We start from the raw sequence: 19,912 nt of genomic DNA on the forward strand, positions 1-19,912 counted from the left end.
TTGAGTTTGCTGTGACAGAAGAAGGAAAATGGAATCACTATTAACCTGCCTCCTGGCTGATCTCCCCATTAGGAGATTCCAGGATTAGAAGATCATAGTATTTTATAATATGCAGCTATTACCCAATCAAATGATTCAGAGATACTCTATTTTAAACTGCACAAAGATTGTGAATTGTTTTTCATTTAAAAAATTTTTGGTTTTGATTAATCACTTTAAAATTAAGAAATATGGCAAGCATGTAAAAAAAACTATAGAGAATGAAAAAACAGGCACCTTCTACACTCACTACCCACATTGTACACATGTGGTTGGGCTTGTTTACATTTAATTTCATTGCTGCTTTCATCTGCATCTTTGTGGAGAGGATGGCAAGGCTCTTGGCAGTCTGACCACAAAGAAGCTGTGGAGTGGAAACACACAGAACTGACCAATGACTAAAAGCTGCTGATTTTGACATCTCAATAATAAAGCTACAGTGTTAGTGAGATAGTTGTGTTCTTTAGAACCTCACAAAAGTAAGCAAGGAGGTGACAGTTTAGTACAAAAGTGGTTACTTCCCTTTCAGCCCTCTTCTGGGCTTAAAGTTCTCAGGGGGGATTTTGTGGATTTGCAAACAAATCCAGAGACTGAGAGCTGGCCCACAAAATCAGTCAACTGACACTTCTCTGCAGGAGAAATACAACTCCTTGTGAACTGAACTTTGCCATCCCAGGTCATGCTTCTGGATGTCTGTAAGAGTTACTATCCAGTCATTAAATGCTTATAATCCATTCCTGAGAGCTATTATCCCAGAAACTATACTTGTTTTCCCATTGACAGCAGGTGGCTTTCATCTTTGACCTGGATTTTTGTGTTTGTTTTTGTGTGTGTGCGTGTGTTTGTTTTTATCTTTTTATTCCTTGAGAGGCCACGCATGGCGGCTCAATTGGTAGGCAAGAACCTTTAAAGATTCTTTTGCTCAAAGTACTGCAGTTTCTATTTGTCAGATTGAAAAAAAAATATTCAGGTACAGTATAAATCTCTTTTCTTTTCAACAAATTTGGAACTAAGAGAATAGGTAGAGTTTTTGATGGTTTGTCTTAAAATATGGGTGATAACTGCAAATATAAAGGGGACAGTGTTTGAAAATGAGCCATTTCTTGTCACTTTTATCTCATAGTATGTTGAAAAGAGAATGTGATTGCCCATTGTTACGATGAAATAGTAATGTGTACAGTGTTAAAGTAATGTCATGGAGCAAATACTTGATACTATCTGCTCATTCACTTAGAGAAATCATTTGGATAACTGCTAGGGGTAAAGCAGTGAACCAAACATGATCCCTAGTATTGTAGTTATGATAGTCAATCTGTTTCTTCATGCACGTTGAATCAATACTATTTTTAGTATTTATTACTGGCTCCCAAAATTTACAAATATAAGTGATGATAATTTTATAAATATTATAAATATGTAAGAAGAATGCATTAAAATAGACTTTAGAGTTCTGCTTAGTATAACCTAGGCTCTGCTAAAATAAAGCAAAGGCTAGGTGTGAGAATTTAAAAAGACTAAAGGTCATTAAAAAATGAGGAGATAACATATGTTTAAATTTATTTAAAATCTTTCTTTCTGAATAATTACAGATAACATATTTTTTTTCCCCCACAGCAGTATACTGTGCATTATACAGAATTCATTATTACCTTAGGAGGAAGCATTAATATTACGGAGAAGGCGATGGCACCCCACTCCAGTACTCTTGCCTGGAAAATCCCATGGACGGAGGAGCCTGGTGGGCTGCAGTCCATGGGGTCACTGGGAGTCGGACTTGAAGCATTAATATTAACATCTGGGTTTATATTAAGTGATCTGAGGATATTAGCAGTATAAGTAAAAACTATGTCTAGGAAAATCTGCCTTTGTATCTGCAGACACTGGAAATCATTTAATAGCTAGCTGAAATATTTTTATTTTTGAGCAGTGATACTCAAATGATAGATGTGGGTTCTATCCCTGTGTCAGGAAGATCCCCTGGAGAAGGAAATGGTAACCCACTCCAGTATTCTTGCCTGGGAAATCTCATGGACAAAGGAGCCTAGTGGGCTACAGTCCATGAGGTCACAAAGAGTTAGATACAACTTAGCAACTAAACAACAGCAGTTCGAGTAATAGAGGCACAGTATACAAAATATAAATTTAAGAGCAATTACAGTCATGTTTGCTTCTAGAGGGTTATTATATAAAATATGTATTCATTTTCTTTCACATCTTTGCTAATTATTAAATCTTTTAGTAATTCTTTATTATGTACTAAATTATATACAGACACTTTGGTCTGGTATCAAAGCCTTCCTTGATTTTACCCCAGTTTACTTTGTAATATTTTCCTCTATTTCAGTTTATCCCAGTCTTCATCTAAACCAGATTTGTCCTGGTTCACCTTACCCATCTCTGTTTCCCCAATTGTTCTTTGCTCCTCGTTTCCAGCATCTAGAATGTTTCCGAACCAATCTCTGAATGTGTGAATCCACCTGTAATCTTAGACAATATTAAATCTTAGTAGTTCTGTCCTCATTTTCCTAACAAATTTCAGAGGAGGCTCAGATTTTTTTGGCATTTATCTCTATTTTTATCTGTACTTTTTCTAAAGAGTTCTGTCAACTTTATCTTGTATTTTTATTCACTAATTATTCAATATATTTTAATAAATACCTGACAGTCAGGATGTTAGTGGTATATTTGGAGTAGATGCTGGATAAAAGAATAAGAATACATTTTCTAATTAGAATTTAAAACTCTCAGAAAAATCAGCTAGAAGTTACTTTGCTTTTTATTATTGCCATGTGTTAGTGGTTCTATATAGTGTCAGTGGCAGAATATTATTGCCAGAAAAATCTTTTGTTTGTCCAAGTTCTAAACAATTGCTGTGGTTACCATTGTGTTTCTATTATGTATATTTACATGTATATGTATAATCAGCCTCCAACACACATGAACTCAGCTACACACATTTCAAGGGTAAGCTCACATTGAGGGAATGCCCTGGTGGTCCAGTGGTTAAGACTCCACACTTCTACTGCTGTGGGCCGAGGTAAGGACCTAAGATGCCACAAGTTTCACCATGAGGCCAAAAATAAAAAGGAAAGGGTAGGTTCACACTCACTTGGAGTTATTTAAAACTTATAACATTGAGACAATGTAAGCTGTGAGGTGTGACATTTTGTTCATTAAGTGCAAACTTGAGTTCATACTGCTTATTGATTTTGAATGTATTTAAAATTTTAAATTATTTTTTAAGTAGTTTGTTAAAAACCTAAAGAATTCAAGCAAATAATAATTACTCATCTATATGGAGCTATACTTGAACTACTTCTGCTGTTTAGCAGAGATGAATGTGAAACACCATTCACTTACTCTGGGTGTCACAGTACACCCTTGGTGTTGGATTTAAAGACAGCTCTGGTCTCCAGTCTCAGGGACCTTGCTTGCCCTGTTAGCTCTGCCACAGATCCTTTAGCCTTCTGAGATTTGCTCTGGTCTATTAGGACGTCATCTGAGAATCTAGATTTCCATATTACCCGTGTTAAAACTCAAAGTGATCTCTTTCTCCTGCCCTCCCTTTCCTTTCCTCCTCTCCTTTTCTTTCATCAAAAAAAGCAACTATTTGTTGTGTATGACTTTGAATTCTCCTGTTTGGAGTTGTCATTTAGATGCTTTTCTCTAAATTAATTTTCAGAGATTAAAGAACCACAGAGAAATTAGTTCTAGCTATTCAGACCCGAAATTTGATAGTGAACTATTTATTAACTTCATAGTAACATAGCATGAAGGACAAATTTTTTTTATATAATTTATCTTTACATGGAAATATAGTAATGGAAATTATGGCTTCATAATTTTTGAAAGTCAAAATTAAGTACTGAATGCATTTATACCATGAAAGTCTTATTTATTTATTATAAGCATAGCAGATTTAGTTGAGCCAAATAAAAAATCATATTAATTTAGTGTTCACAGAGACATATTAAATTAAAAATAAGAAAAATATCTTTTTATGGTGAATTATTGAACAGCATAACCCTGTTTATTCTCCCTAATTGATTTAAATGCCTACATCTTGCTAAATGTCTAAAGAAATATATTTTTTCAATTTTTTACTGAGGTATAATTGGCATACAACATTAGTCACAGGTATATAACATAATGATTTCATATTTGTATATACTGTAAAAGGATCACCACAGTAAGTCTACTTAATGTCCATTATCATATATAGTTGCAATGTTTTTTACTCTTATCAACTTTCAAATATGAAATACAGAATTATTTATACTCACCATGCTGTATGGTATATCTCCACATCTTATTTTATAATGGGAAGTTGGTACCTTTTGACCTCCTTCCCCATTTCACTCACCTACCACTAAAGAACATGGTTAATGAAATATTTCAGAATAAAACAGTCTGGAAAAACATCAGTTAGTATTTAAAACAAGATTGCTTTTGTATGTATGCTATTATGTGTATGTTATTTTGTCTTGCATTTAATTAGTGAAGTCGCCCAGTCATGTCCAACTCTTTGCGACCCCATGGGCTGTAGCCTACCAGGCTCTTCCGTCTGTGGGATTTTCCAGGCAAGAGTACTGGAGTGGGCTGCCATTTCCTTCTCCAGGAGATCTTCCCCACCCAGGGATCGAACCCAGGTCTCCTGCATTGCAGGCAGACACTTTAACATCTGAGCCACCAGGGAAGCACGCATTTAATTAGTAGAGTACTAAATTGTACCTTAGTCATATGATTTAGATGAATAATTTGCATCCTTTAGAAGTACGCTTTGGTATGACCTAAAAATAGCCTTTTCCAAATTTAGTACTCTACTAATCAAATTTAGTAGTCTATGCATTTAATTAGTAGAGTACTAAATTTGGAAAAGGCTATTTTTAGGTCATACCAAAACATATTTCTAAAGGATGCAAATGATTCGTCTAAATCATATGACTAATGCACAAATCAGTGCTAACATTTATTGAATACAAGTTGTCTGGCCTTTGCTAAGCACTTGACAAAATTTTTTCCATTTAATCATTGAAATAATGATATCTCAAGGCATTTATCATATTTTGTCAATGAGAAAACAGAGACTTGGAGAATTAAATTGCCTTTTGTAAGTCATAGAGAGAAAATTGGCAGAGATGGGAGTTGATTCCAAGCCTGTATTATTTACTGTTGGCTTGCACGCATCTGCTCATTCAGCAGAGCTATGGTGTTTACACTGTACATTTAACTGTGAAAAAAGCATTTAATGTTGAAGGACAAAACTGCCTTTTCCCTCCTTAGAAAATTCGAGGAGGTAAGCTCTTGAATTGCTTACAAAGAAAGTAAGCAATGACATCAATAAGACACTACCTATAGTAACCACCAGTTTTAGTTGGTGATAAAATCATGTTGGTAAATCTGTATCTTATTTTTTCTTTTTTCAGAATGATGTAGGAGGACAACGCAGCCTGATAAACAAATGGACCACTTTTCTCAAGGCCAGATTGATTTGCTCAATTCCTGGAAGCGATGGGGCAGATACTCATTTTGATGAGCTTCGTAAGTCACATGTTTCTTTTCTCTTTAAAAAAAAAAAAAGAGTCTTACTGCCTAATTAAGAAATTTAGCATATATTTTATTTTAGCCCCAAATACCTGATTATAAAGCCCAAGACAGCTTGCCGGAGTGGTACTTATTACATTCCCACACACAAAAGAACATGGGTGCACATCATAATGAAGCAATTCCCTTCTTTGTAAGTGTCCTTAAAGTTATGATGGAAACTAAACTGTGGTCAGAAATGGACACTTATGAGCTCTGGGATCCCACAGTCGATCCATTCTTCATGCAGTCTTTTATCTGGAAGGAGCCACCAGCTGTAGGTAGCAAGAATGTGGGCTCCTCGTTCTATAGATGCCCTCTGCTGGAGATGCCCTGAAGATCTGGTGAACTCTGTCCCTTCTGACTTTCTAGTAAAAAGAATATGCCAAGAAGCATTAGATTCTTCTCTTTCATTTCCCTTCTCTACTCCTCTGAGTGTGATGCTAGAAGGAATTTGTCAGTTGGATATAAAGTTAGTATTAGCTTTTACCTTTTGATTTTTTTTGTGGTTTTGTCATGCAATGTAAAAATGATATCACTGAATAATTTTTGTCAGATTGCATTTAAAATATTAAAGTCTATGTTCAATATTCATGGATGATTTCTCATGATATATATAAGCATGCACACCTCTTAAATAATATTTTAAGGGATATTATTTACACTGCTTTAATAGCAGTGTTGAACAAGTAATTACACTAGTAATACTGCACAAGAAATTCACTGCTCCAGCTGTTTTCATAGTTAACAAATAGGTAATTGAATTACTAACAAGCTGGGGCAGTTACAAGAAAACACCTTGCTTTAACACTGGAGGGTAAAAATAACCCATTTTTACTTTCAATTCTCCATCAAGTCACATACACTTAATAGGAAACAGACATGGAGCTTATCAAGTGAACCATCGCATTTACAGGTGATTGAAGTAAACAACTCGGAGGTTAAATGTTCAACACAATGCCAGATAGCTAGTGAGAACTGGACCTTTCCCCTTAATTTCTTTTGTCATAAAGTAATGACTGTCACTGTTATCTTAATTTTACATACTATTTAGAGTCTCAGAAATATTGCATTATTAAGGAAAAAGCAAACGTGATATTGAGAAATACAAATTACAGTGAATCGTTATTTTTTCCCATTAATAGAAGACATTTACTTACTCCCCACGAGAGATGAAAGAAATCCTGTAGTATATGGAGTCTTTACCACAACCAGGTAAGTTAAAAAAAGTACTGTAATCTTTCCAGAGAATTGATATATGTATGTAAGAAAATAGTTGTATGTTCTCTTTGACCCTTTCTTTTGTATAAAAAAATACACATTTTTTTCATTTTACTTTTTCATATAGTGTTTCCTAGATATCAATACATAAAATGTCTCTGTTCTCTTTACACCTGCAGAGCATCCCCTATACTGACTACCACAATTTATTTAATCAGTCCCCTGTACAGACATTTCCATCGTTTCCAGTCCCATGCTAATATGCATAATAGTTCGGGGACTAACTTTGTACATGTGCTATTCCCTGTAGGAGCAAGTATATCTCTGTGAGCTAAATTCCTAGACTAAAGTTACTGGATACAAGGGCACATGCATATATTAATCATAATAAATTGGTCGAGCTGCATGACATAGCGGTAACACTAACAAAATACAAAATACTGTCCAGGCTCTAATCAGGAGATGACACTCTTGACTTTTAGAATGTCTTCACATGGACATACTTGCATTTCCCCTTTACAAAGATGGGAGAGTGGCTGTTACTATCAACACATCATCATTGCTCTACTAACTTAAGCAGAGGAAGTTGGTATTAAATGTGTTTGACTGAAGAAGAGTAAGTAATTGCTAGGACAAGAACTGAAGTTGTTTTCCTAACTTCTGCACGTGTATTCTTATCTTCCTTCTGCTTAATGCTATCCTATATTGTCACTGAGGCTCTGTGACTTCCTTAAAAGTTCTCCTAGCAGCCATGATCTGAGCCACAGTCAGCTCCCGGCCTTGTTTTTGTTGACTGTTGCCAAATTCAGACTTAAATTGAAGAAAGTAGGGAAAACCACTAGACCATTCAGGTATGACCTAAATCAAATCCCTTATGAATATACAGTGGAAGTGAGAAATAGATTTAAGGGTCTAGATCTGATAGATAGAGTGCCTGATGAACTATGGAATGAGTTTCGTTACATTGTACAGGAGACCGGGATCAAGACCATCCCCATGGAAAAGAAATGCAAAAAAGCACAATGGCTGTCTGGGGAGGCCTTACAAATAGCTGAGAAAAGAAGAGAGGCAAAAAGCAAAGGAGAAAAGGAAAGATATAAGCATCTGAATGGAGAGTTCCAAAAAATAGCAAGAACAGATAAGAAAGCCTTCTTCAGCAATCAGTGCAAAGAAATAGAGGAAAACAACAGAATGGGAAAGACTAGAGATCTCTTCAAGAAAATTAGAGATACCAAGGGAACATTTCATGCAAAGATGGGCTCGATAAAGGACAGAAATGGTATGGACCTAACAGAAGCAGAAGATATTAAGAAGAGGTGGCAAGAATACATGGAAGAACTGTACAAAAAAGATGTTCACAACCCAGATAATCATGATGATGTGATCACTAATCTAGAGCCAGACATCTTGGAATGTGAAGTCAAGTGGGCCTTAGAAAGCATCAGTACGAACAAAGCTAGTGGAGGTGATGGAATTCCAGTTGAGCTGTTTCAAATCCTGAAAGATGATACTGTGAAGGTGCTGCACTCAATATGCCAGCAAGTTTGGAAAACTCAGCAGTGGCCACAGGACTAGAAAAGGTCTGTTTTCATTCCAATTCCAAAGAAAGGCAATGCAAAAGAATGCTCAAACTACCACACAATTGCACTCATCTCACATGCTAGTAAAGTAATGCTTAAAATTCTCCAAGCCAGGCTTCAGCCTTATGTGAACTGTGAACTCCCTGATGTTCAAGCTGATTTTAGAAAAGGCAGAGGAACCAGAGATCAAATTGCCAACATCCGCTGGATCATGGAAAAAGCAAGAGAGTTCCAGAAAAACATCTATTTCTGCTTTATTGACTCTGCCAAAGCCTTTGACTGTGTGGATCACAATAAACTGCGGAAAATTCTGAAAGTGATGGGAATACCAGACCACCTAACCTGCCTCTTAAGAAATCTGTATGCAGGTCAGGAAGCAACAGTTAGAACTGGACATGGAACAACAGACTGGTTCCAAACAGGAAAAGGAGTACATCAAGGCTGGATATTGTCACCCTGCCTATTTAACTGATATGCAGAGTACATCATGAGAAATGCTGGACTGGAAGAAGCACAAGCTGGAATCAAGATTGCAGGGAGAAATATCAAGGACACCACCCTTATTATGGCAGAAAGTGAAGAGGAGCAAAAAAGCCTTTTAATGAAAGTGAAAGAGGAGAGTGAAAAAGTTGGCCTAAAGCTCAACATTCAGAAAACGAAGATCATGGCCTCTGGTCCCTCCACTTCATGGGAAATAGATGGGGAAACAGTGGAAACAATGTCAGACTTTATTTTTTGGGGCTCCAAAATCACTGCAGATGGTGACTGGAGCCATGAAATTAAAAGACGCTTACTCCTTGGAAGAAAAGTTATGACCAACCTAGAGAGTATATTCAAAAGCAGAGACATTACTTTGCCGACTAAGGTCCGTCTAGTCAAGGCTATGGTTTTTCCCGTGGTCATGTATGGATGTGAGAGTTGGACTGTAAAGAAGGCTGAGCGCCGAAGAATTGATGCGTTGGAACTGTGGTGTTGGAGAAGACTCTTGAGAGTCCCTTGGACTGCAAGGAGATTCAACCAGTCCATTCTGAAGGAGATCAGCCCTGGGATTTCTTTGGAAGAAATGATGCTAAAGCTCCAGTACTTTGGCCACCTCATGCGAAGATTGGAAAAGACTCTGATGCTGGGAGGGATTGGGGCCAGGAGAAGAAGGGGACGACCGAGGATGAGATGGCTGGATGGCATCACGGACTCGATGGACATGAGTCTGAGGGAACTCTGGGAGATGGTGATGGACAGGGAGGCCTGGCGTGCTGCGATTCATGGGGTCACAAAGAGTCGGACACGACTGAGCGACTGAACTGAACTGAACTAGCAGCCATGAAGCATTCTCAAAGAATATTTAGACCTCACTTGATCTTATTTAATGATAACTTTATTTAACTCAGTAACTTAGTAACTTACCTTTGACTCCATTCCAAATGCCTTTTATTCTCGTTACTTATTACTGCCTATATTACAGTCTTTGAAATACTTTTCACTTTTTCCATTGTGCTGCTGTCAATCATTATGAATGTATATTGATTGCAGTATTGGAGGAATTGTCAGTGTTGGCATTAGCATATGGACAAGTGGTATTCCTGCCTCCTTTTGAATAAATTATTAAAATATTTTGTGGGCAACTTACGTTTTCTGAGAATTTACTGTCATTTAGTTCACAATACCTTAAGTATAAACTTAAATGGACTTTTGGCTCAGAATATATCAGAAAACAAAACACTACTTAGTTAATTATAAAATATAGGGTGGAAATATTTAAATACAAGAATAGAGAGGATATGCTTGGAAGCTGCTATTTTGAACTCCATTTTTCTGCTATTATAATAATTTATATCTTAACTAAAAAGGTGCAGGAAGAGCACGTGCCTATACTTATTCAAGTATTTGAGCCCTGGTTCTCTTGACATCTTTTCATTCACAGAACTTTCTTTAAAGTCACTGTGCATTTCACACACAAGGCATAGACATGTGCCCGGGAAATACAGCCCCAAGATAGTTCTCTTTTTCTACTCTCAAGTTTTTGCCCTCCCAGAGTGTGAAGTTACAAGTCAGCTCTTTGTTCTTGGTGTACTTGATTATTTTATTTTTAATGCTGCCATGACGAGTGAGGTAATGTCGGGATGCAAGTCACATCCTTGATCCAATGACAAGATATAGTTAATCTGCAATAACACCAATACCATTAAGCATAATTCCTTTAAAGTATCAAAGACAGATCATGTGATCATTAGGGGGTCATCATTTCCCTTCGTAGCAGCTAGTTTTCTCCCAGCTGCCTGTTCACCATCAGATCCCAATGCTTCCCATTAATGTCATTCCAAGAATTATTAATGATTGAGTTACTCATGTTAGAGAATCCTAAACTCATTTGTGTACTGCCAAGCTGAGCCTCTTAGAGTGTAAATGGTGATCTTATTTTTAAGAACACAAATCACTATAAGTTTTAGATTCAGAGAAATGTTTTTTAATTTCTAGAAATAAAACAAAAATGAAATGTCTGCCAGTGCTAACAATTTTCATCATCAGTTTGAGACAATGTGTTGAATTCCCATGGAGCTCTTCTGCTCCTGAATTGGACATGTCCCCTTCCTGTGTAATCGTGATGAATTTTAAGCATCAGATAAATTACATAAACTCAGAAATCCAAAAAGGGATGAAAGAGATTATTTCAGTTTTAATTAATAAAAATTATATGAGGAAATTATTAATAGCCAGTATTTATGGACATTCATTTTAAGAAAGCAGATAGACAAGATATTTCCATACCTAAATATTCCTTTTTATAAAAGTAGGTAATTGTAACTCTTAATTTTGTAAGTTCCTTAGAAGGCATTATGCTATAATAACTTCAAATAAAATTCGAGAGTATGTGAATAAATGATACTATTTCTTACATAGTCCTGTCTATCCTCAAGTTTTTCTAGGTGATTCCTATTGTCCATCAGATATCAATATAGATGCTGTCCACTCTCTGAAAACTTACTAGAGACCTTGAACTGGGTACCCATCTGCGTGTATAGTTTACTATAATTACTATAGTTATACTATAGTTTACTATAATTACCTGTAATATAACTGTTATCAAACATTATTCAGGATTATTTGGCTATAAGCTCCTTTAAGACATAGGCTCATTTTGTCTGCAGCACCTGTCGGATAGAATGGACCAACAAATGACTGGATCCTGTTGCTTTCTTTCAGCTCCATCTTCAAAGGCTCTGCCGTGTGTATGTATAGCATGGCTGACATCAGAGCAGTTTTTAATGGTCCCTATGCTCATAAGGAAAGTGCAGACCATTGCTGGGTGCAGTATGATGGAAGGATTCCTTATCCCCGACCTGGCACAGTATGTATTGAACTTAATAATCAAAATATTATTTTAGGTCCATGTTCTCTTCCTAATTCTAATAAACTACGTTATTCACCACAGCAAAATGCATGGTGGTTTTAAAATAACTAATTATTTACAGTGATGTGTTAAAAAGTCTGACCTTTACTGGAACTTAACATTTTTCTTTTGAGTAAGAATTGTAAGTACTACAGCAAATAATGGGCTGTATGGTAAGGAGCAAACTACCCTGGGAATATAGTATTTATCCTCAAATTGTCAATAGAATTGTCAAAATGATTTAATATCTAGAATGACAAATATTCCAAGTTAGGAGGAAGTGCCAAATAAGTATTTATTCCTCACATACAACTCTGCATGTAGCTAGAGTCTTCTAGTCCTTACTTCTATTTTAAAAAGACTATACATCACTTATAATTGTTCTTTTAACTTATATTTTCTCTTATTCTGCATTCATTTTTATTATGTTGCACTTTAGAATTTGTTTTAGATGTGGAAAATACCTAGGAAACACTTGGGTCCAAAATTTTATTCAAACAGCATAAATTATGTTTGGAACAGAGGTGAAAAAAGTAGAAATGTGATTTAGAGTTTATGCATCTGTTTAAAAAAAAACCTTTGTAGTTAAAATCTGTATGTACATGAAAAATGGAAGGCTTTTGTTTCGTTGATGTGATTAAAACAGTTATGTTACTATTTTAGGACTGGTTAATTGATCTAATAGAAAGGGAAAATGCCTTTTAAAAAAGATTAATTCATTATAAATATTTCTACGAAGAGCACTAAAATAATCATCAAAATCTCAGAAAAGTTACTGATTTAACCCATCTAATTCTAATGAGTTTTATCTTTTCATATGTTTGTTCTTAAAGAGGAAACATCTGGTAGCCAGCTTTCTGAGTTCTCTTTTCATCTTCCTGTTATATAATCTAATTAAATTGGGAAAACATAGTTTACCACCATGTCTATTTTCCCTTTCAAAATTCCTCAACATAAATTTATTTCATGGATGTTTTCTGGACTGATAAGGAGTAATCACAACTTTGGAAATGAAGTTTTGCATGTAACATTATGGTTTTCAGTGTTCACTTTTTAATTTTCTTTGAATATCAGAGCTGTACTTGTTCTTTTTTTTTTAGACAGTAACATAGGGTGTAGGCACTCAGGGTGTGCAGGTTCTCTTCTAAAGGCTTTACAAGTCTTTACAATATCATCTTTATGATGACTCTGTAAAGCAAGTTCTGTTGTTATTAATGTCATTTTACAGATGAGCTATATCAGACACAGGTAGGTGCAGTAACTTGCCCGAGGTCACGAAGTTTGTGAGTGTGCAGCTGAGTTTTAAACTCAGATAAACCTGTCGGCAGAATCCAAGCTCTTAGTCCTTGTACTCTGACACTATATTAAAAACTTGTTATGTTAAATTATATCTATTTTCCTCTTGCATGGGAGATCTTTTACTGGATATACATGCTATATATATGTATAGATAGAGATAGGGCTTCCCAGGTGGCCCAGTGGTAAAGAATCTATGTGCCAGTGCAGGAGACAAGAGACATGGAGACAGAAAGAGTCGGACACGACTGAGTGACTACACACAGACACATATATAAAGCCCTGTATGTATAGGGCTTCCTTTGTGGATCAGATGGTAAAGAATCCACCTGCAACGCAGGAGATCTGGGTTCAATCCCTGGGTGGGGAAGATCCCCTGGAGGAGGGAATGGCTACTCAGTCCAGTATTCTTGTTTGAGAAATCCCATGGACAGAGGAGCCTTATGGGCTACATCCATGAAGTTTGAAGGTTTTATTTATTTACTTTGAGGAGGATAGTTAAACTAAATTTCCTCTAGCTGAGAAAATCTTATGACATATGCTCATGGTCTCATAGTTTGTGAAGTGAGACTAGGATTAAATTTACATTCACATAATTCTAAATCAAATATCATTAACCTCCATGCCATTCTGCCTTCAAAGTGATAAAATCAAACAACACAACAGAACCTTACATTGTTTCTCCAGGGATCAATCTGTTCTCTACAAAAATAATGAAGTGTTGAAGCCTATTGCACTTGTCATTTCTTTTATTGTAATTCAGGGAACACGGCTTACTTTAATCAAAAGCATGGCTGAATAATTTGCTTTCTAGGAAATGTCAGGAAAGTGGCTTACTGAAAGCCACTTTTCACTTAAGTTAAAAATTTTAAATAGAGTATTTTTAAAACTGCCTTTGCAACTTATATTTTCTCAACCATGTTGCTATTAAGATTGAATTCTAAGTTCTCTCAGCAGTGCCTTCTGTTGACATTATCACTCCAGTAAATACACACGGGAACTTTCTGTGTGCCGTAACTACTTATTTTTCTTAGTTTAACAGACTTTTGTACTTCCTGTGATAAAAAGTCAAACCTAAACTCGTAGCCTTATGGTGATATCACTGCTCTACAATGTTAATGAGCCTGGCAACTCAAGAATGCACAAGACTCGCTAATGGAATTCCTGTACTTCAAGTGATTCTTCTGCCCTCTGGTGTCCAAACAAAATCTCTGAACAAATTATATTTTGTTCAAATGGGCCTTTTCAACCATTATTGAACTACTGGGTCTTGATAATAAGTTCAAAGTGAAATACAGTATGAAAGAATCCACCAGTGAGTGATAATAGGTCAGATATAGAAACCAGATTGAGATCAAGCCAGGAAATAGCAGAATCTGGGAAAGATTTGTAATAGCAGGAGATTTTGTTTCTTACATTTATTATTAAAATTTTACTCTGTAGTTTTATTCTGTGTGATGTTTTTATGTGTTGTGTGTGTGTGTGTGTGTGTGTGCGCGTGTGCTCGGTTGCTCAGCTACGTCTGACTCTTTGTGGTCCCATGGACTGTAACCTGCCTAACTTCTCTGTCCATGGAAAATTCCAGGCAAGAATACTGAAGTGGAGTGTGATTTCCTGCTCCAGGGGATCTTCCCAACTCTGGGGTGGAACTTGCATCTCTAATGTCTATTGCACTAGCGCTGCCTGGGAAGCCTCAATGATTTATGCATAAATGTTAACAATACGTGTTTATTTCAATGTGAGCTTCAGTTTTTAAAACAGTCTCTTATCAAAAAGGTGAGAAGAAAGGATTTTTGAAAACAATTTACTGTGGTCAGAACACTTCTTACCAGATTTCTAAGTGTACAATACTGTATTGTTATCTACAGGCTGTAATGTCGTAGAGCAGCTCTCTAGATTTTACCCTGTGTAACTGAAATTGTATACCCACTAATTGGTGACTTGCCATTCTTCACTTCCCAAAACCCCTGGAAACCACTGTTCTGTTCTCTGCTTCTATGCTTTTGACTATGTTATGGGGCTTCCCCAGTGGCTCAGTGGTAAAGAATCTACCTGCAATGCAGGAGCCATCCCTGGGTCAGGAAGATCCCCTGCAGGAGAGCATGACAACAGTATTCTTGCTTGGAGAATCCCATGGACAGAGGAGCCTGGTGGGCTATAGTCCATAGGGTTGCAAAGAGTCGGACACAACTGAAGCGAGTTAGCACTCATGAACATGTTTATATATATATGGAATTAAGCAATTTTTGTCCTTTATAACTGACTTATTTCACTTAGTGTAATGTTCTCCAAGTTTATCTACAAGTGGTAGGGTTTCCTTCCCTTTAACACTGAATAATATTCTGCCCTATATATGTACCACTTTAAAAAATCCATTCATCAGTTAATAAACATTAGGTTGTTTTCGCATAAGATCTGAAGGGTTGCCAAAAAATTAAAAAGTAAAACTAACACACGATCCAGCAACCCCACTTCTGGATATTTATCCGAAAGAATTAGAATTGGAATCTTAAACAGAGATTAGCACTCCCATGTTCATTTGCAGCATTATTCACAATAACCGAAATGTAAAAAGTTTTTGAACTTAAAACATGTAAGGACTATATGTTTCACTACTTTTGAAACATTCTCCCATGGTTTTTAAACAATTTCTAAACCTCTAATTTTGTAAAAATAACAATTCATTTTTAAATTACATTTTCTCCTAAATAGTTACCATTTTTATTGTTAAATGTTTCAGCTTTAATTTTAAAGATCAAACTTACATGTGAATTTCCCAACTAAGGCTTCAGTTTTTGGTGGGGAGCAATAAGATGTACTTATCCATATTGCCTTTTAATTTCATAACTTATTTTTATTATGTGTATATTGGTGAATGAGAAATACATTAAAATTCCCATGAATAGCTTACACATCAGCAAAACCCATTCTTTCTTTGTATATAAATATTAGAAAGAGGTGATGCAAATGTTAACTCTGAAAATATCTGAATTCCTTGTTTCAAGGAGATATTGTTATCATATAGTAGGATAATAATACATAATGACAATAATTCAGTTTTTAGAGCAGACAGGCTATATGCATTGGTGCTTCACTTATTATTAAAATGCTTGCTGAGAAATTCCAACTTTTACATTGGTCCATGTCCTTAACAGCATGGGTTTGAAATAAAACATGGAATTCATGAGTTCCAAAACTCACCCTATTTTCTCTTCCTGATCTACCTAAAATATTTGGCCTGAGCAATGACATATTTCTGCAAAACATTGTTTTTATAGAGCTGATGATTCTTAGAATTGTATATCTTCACAAATTTCCTAAATTAGATGTCTTCATGAATCTCCTAGGCGAAGGCGATGGCACCCCACTCCATTACTCTTGCCTGGAAAATCCCATGGACAGAGGAGCTTGGTAGGCTGCGGTCCATGGGGTCACGAAGAGTCAGACACGACTGAGCGACTTCCCTTTCACTTTTCACTTTCATGCATTGGAGAAGGGAATGGCAACCCACTCCAGTGTTCTTGCCTGGAGAATCCCAGGGACGGGGGAGCCTGGTGGGCTGTCGTCTATGGGGTCACACAGAGTCGGACACGACTGAAGTGATGCAGCAGCAGCAGCACCATGAATCTCCTAAATTAGATCTATGTAACTTAGACTACCCCATTAAGTAAGGATTTTCTGATTATCTGCAGTGAAAAAAAGGGTTTTAAGATTGATTCAAACATAAGGGTACAAAAAGAAAAATACTTCAAAAAAGTATCCTAAACTTCCTTTCTATATTAGACTTTGAGTGCATGTACGCTTAGTTGCTCAATCATGTCCATGCCCGACTCCTTGTGACCGTTTGGACTGTAGCCTGCCAGGCTTCTCTATCCATTTGATTTCGCAGGCAAGAATACGGCAGTGGATTGCCATTTCCTTCTCCTGGGGATCTTCCCTACCCAGGAGTTGAACTTGAATCTTCTGTGTTTCCCAAGTCTCCTCCACTGCAGGCCGATTCTTTACCACTTAAACTACCAGGAAAACCATAGACTTTGAATCTTACCAAATGAGATGAAAAAAGTAATGGAAGAATCCCCTCACAGTGTTACCCTATCTTTTCATTTATGCATCTGATAAATGTCTAAAACTTGGTTGCCTTTCCTTTGTTTTAAGCTTTCCTAATTAACTTAAAGTATGTGGAAATCTTTGGGGAAATTAATTTTGTGTGTCACTACCTCATAGATGCCTCTCTATCATGTTAAATTCACAGTTGCATTTTTTTCCCCAATATTTGTTCACAGTATGGTTTTCCACTTACTGGATAACAAACTGTTACTCTATTACCACTTCTAAATTACCAAGAATATCTTTAATTCTAATCCTTCTAGGTTTTTCATTCTGGAAGGGAGAAGCAGAAGCAGAACTAGAACCTGGGCCTCCTGACTCCTGGTTCCTTAATCTGATACACTGAGGCGAGCATATGACAAAACATCTCTCTTTTCCCTTTAACTGTATATAGGACATGTTTCTCTGACAGGGTCAGATTCTAACAAGTCAATCTTTCCAACTGGCTTTCAGCCTTCTTTTCCAAAGGGCCAGCATTCGCTTTTAAAATAAGATTCTCCAAATCCCAAACTATTGACTGTGTTCAATCAAGTTTTTTTTTTGTATAGAAATCTAAAAGACAACCTTCAAAAACAAGAGATTTACCTGTCTCTACCTCTGGCTCTTCTAACTCTTAAATTGAATATAGCATCTTTCTTGCTCAAATATGTTATAAACTAACTCTCAGAGTAATAAAGGGGCTAGGATGGCACCTATTAAATTTGCATGTTTTACTTTATAAATAAAAATCAGACTGCTTTACACATTTAGCTTATTTTTCCCATTTTGCAAAAAAATGAAAGCCCAGTTCAGTTGTTCCCCATGCCATGTTTTCCCTTGCACTGGGTCATCCCTCTGGTTTGTTTAAAAGGAAATTGCAACCTGCAGACAAAAGGTTTAAGCAGCAGGGGGAGAAAACTTGTAACAGCTGTCTGGGGCCCACCAGGGGGCCAAGTTCTCTCATTGGATAAAACCCAGTTTTTCTCCTCTTATCCATTGCTTCCCACTGCACGATTGAAAGCCCTCTACAAACATGCAGATGTGCCAAGCATAACATGATCACACCTAGTCCGGGTGGCAGCCTGCCAGGGAAGATAGGCGTGGAACCAGGGTTCACTAATGCGGGGTTTACCCTTTCATCTCAGAGCCGCCTACCAGTTCCTTTTCTCCTCTGCACTTGTGCTGGTATTGTTTCCAGCAAGATACGGACATTTGAGAGTTTTGAGACTAGCTCTCTGCCTATTTTTTACCCTTCAAATTTTAAACTTAGAGTTTTTCTAAACAGTAGGTGGAGACACAGATAAGTTCCTTGATTTATTTCTTACAATTATAGGAGCTAAAGTGATGGGGGTCAGGCAAATATTAGAAAGCTGAGGGCAAAAATAAATTGCCCTCTACAGTATATTCAGATGGACTGAGTCAACAGGTAGAACTTAAAGTACATACGTACAGAGAAAACTTGGCTAGATTGTGAATACCTGGGATGTGTGGTTGCAAACGGAAAATCTTCTAGGACTTGTGGAAGGAAGATAATTGAAGATGGTTATTTAGATGGAGCATTTCCCCACACATTATCTTTCTCTTTTATGGAATTCTTCACTAGTTTCTATTTACCTGCATAAGATGCTTGGCATCTCAAGTTATTTTTAGATCTCTGTGTGATACAGGTATATGATATCAAAGGGGGACATTCCCCTGGTTTTTAACATACTAAAATAACAATATTTGGTTCAAACTGTACTGTCTTAAACCTCAGGGAGTATCTCTACCAAATCACTTTCATTTGTGAAAGCAGAGTGGAGACGCAGACCAGAGAGATCACACACAGCAACTTATAGGGTAAAGATCTTATCCAAACACTGGCTGCATGCCATGAGGAAAAGCTGCCATATGAAAAAAATACATTTTCGAAGATCATTTTATAATAGGCAATAGAAACCAGATTTCCTTTTATTTTTTTCTTAGATTTTAATATACTTAAACCTTTTTGTCAGAAGGTGAGCAAGAACGAAGATTTATACTTGTTTTTTGATAAATGGTCATAGCTTCATTTGCCTCTACTTTCTCACAGTAAAATTTCTTATAATTTGAATATTTGACATAAAATCTGGCTTGAACAGTACAACATATCTTTTGAAATATTGGCTACTCTGTGATTGTAGCTACACAGTCAAAAGAGCTGATTTTCTTAAGTTAGAGAGCTGTTTTAAAGATGTAATGCAGTCAGAAATCTTGCATTTGCTTTGATTTTAATGATAGACCCACCAGATAGCACCACAGGAGTTTTAAGCTATAAGCCCACTATGAATGGCCTTTGACTGAAACATGCAGCCTATAATTGGGCAAGAGCTTTGTATCATTTGAGCTCCATATCCACTTTGAGTTACAGCTTAATCTGCTTAATACAGGGTTTCTTCCATTATCTAGTTGACAGATTTCACTTGGCTAGGAGCAAAGTGCTAGAAACAGTGACTAAAGATACATTTATAGATTAAGACCACCAACCAGCTAAAAGTATGCTCAGTAAGTAACAAATGGCTCACATTCTAGGACATTTCTAACCTTTTTAGTGCAGATCTGGGACAAGACAATAAAACTAATCAAGAGAAGATCAGTTTCTTTTTACATCCAAGATTTTTATGACATAAATATATTCTTAAGTTATTTATGGAAAATCATTAACAGATTTTTTTTAATTACAAGTTCTTTGATATTTCTT

The 19,912-nt window shown here is 36.4% G+C and overlaps 1 protein-coding gene across 2 annotated transcripts in view; it reads left to right on the top strand.

Annotated features, from left to right (window-relative positions):
• Window positions 1-19,912, top strand: part of SEMA3D (semaphorin 3D) — a 233,240-nt gene that overhangs the window by 181,623 nt on the left and 31,705 nt on the right. For both annotated transcript variants that reach the window (XM_069586652.1, XM_069586653.1), the window contains 3 exons: window positions 5,466-5,580; window positions 6,768-6,837; window positions 11,625-11,769. In XM_069586652.1, coding sequence (XP_069442753.1) covers window positions 5,466-5,580; window positions 6,768-6,837; window positions 11,625-11,769 — 330 coding nt within the window. The remainder of the gene's footprint in view (window positions 1-5,465; window positions 5,581-6,767; window positions 6,838-11,624; window positions 11,770-19,912) is intronic.

Source organism: Ovis canadensis, chromosome 4, assembly GCF_042477335.2.
Source record: "Ovis canadensis isolate MfBH-ARS-UI-01 breed Bighorn chromosome 4, ARS-UI_OviCan_v2, whole genome shotgun sequence".
Classification (NCBI taxonomy): domain Eukaryota; kingdom Metazoa; phylum Chordata; class Mammalia; order Artiodactyla; family Bovidae; genus Ovis; species Ovis canadensis.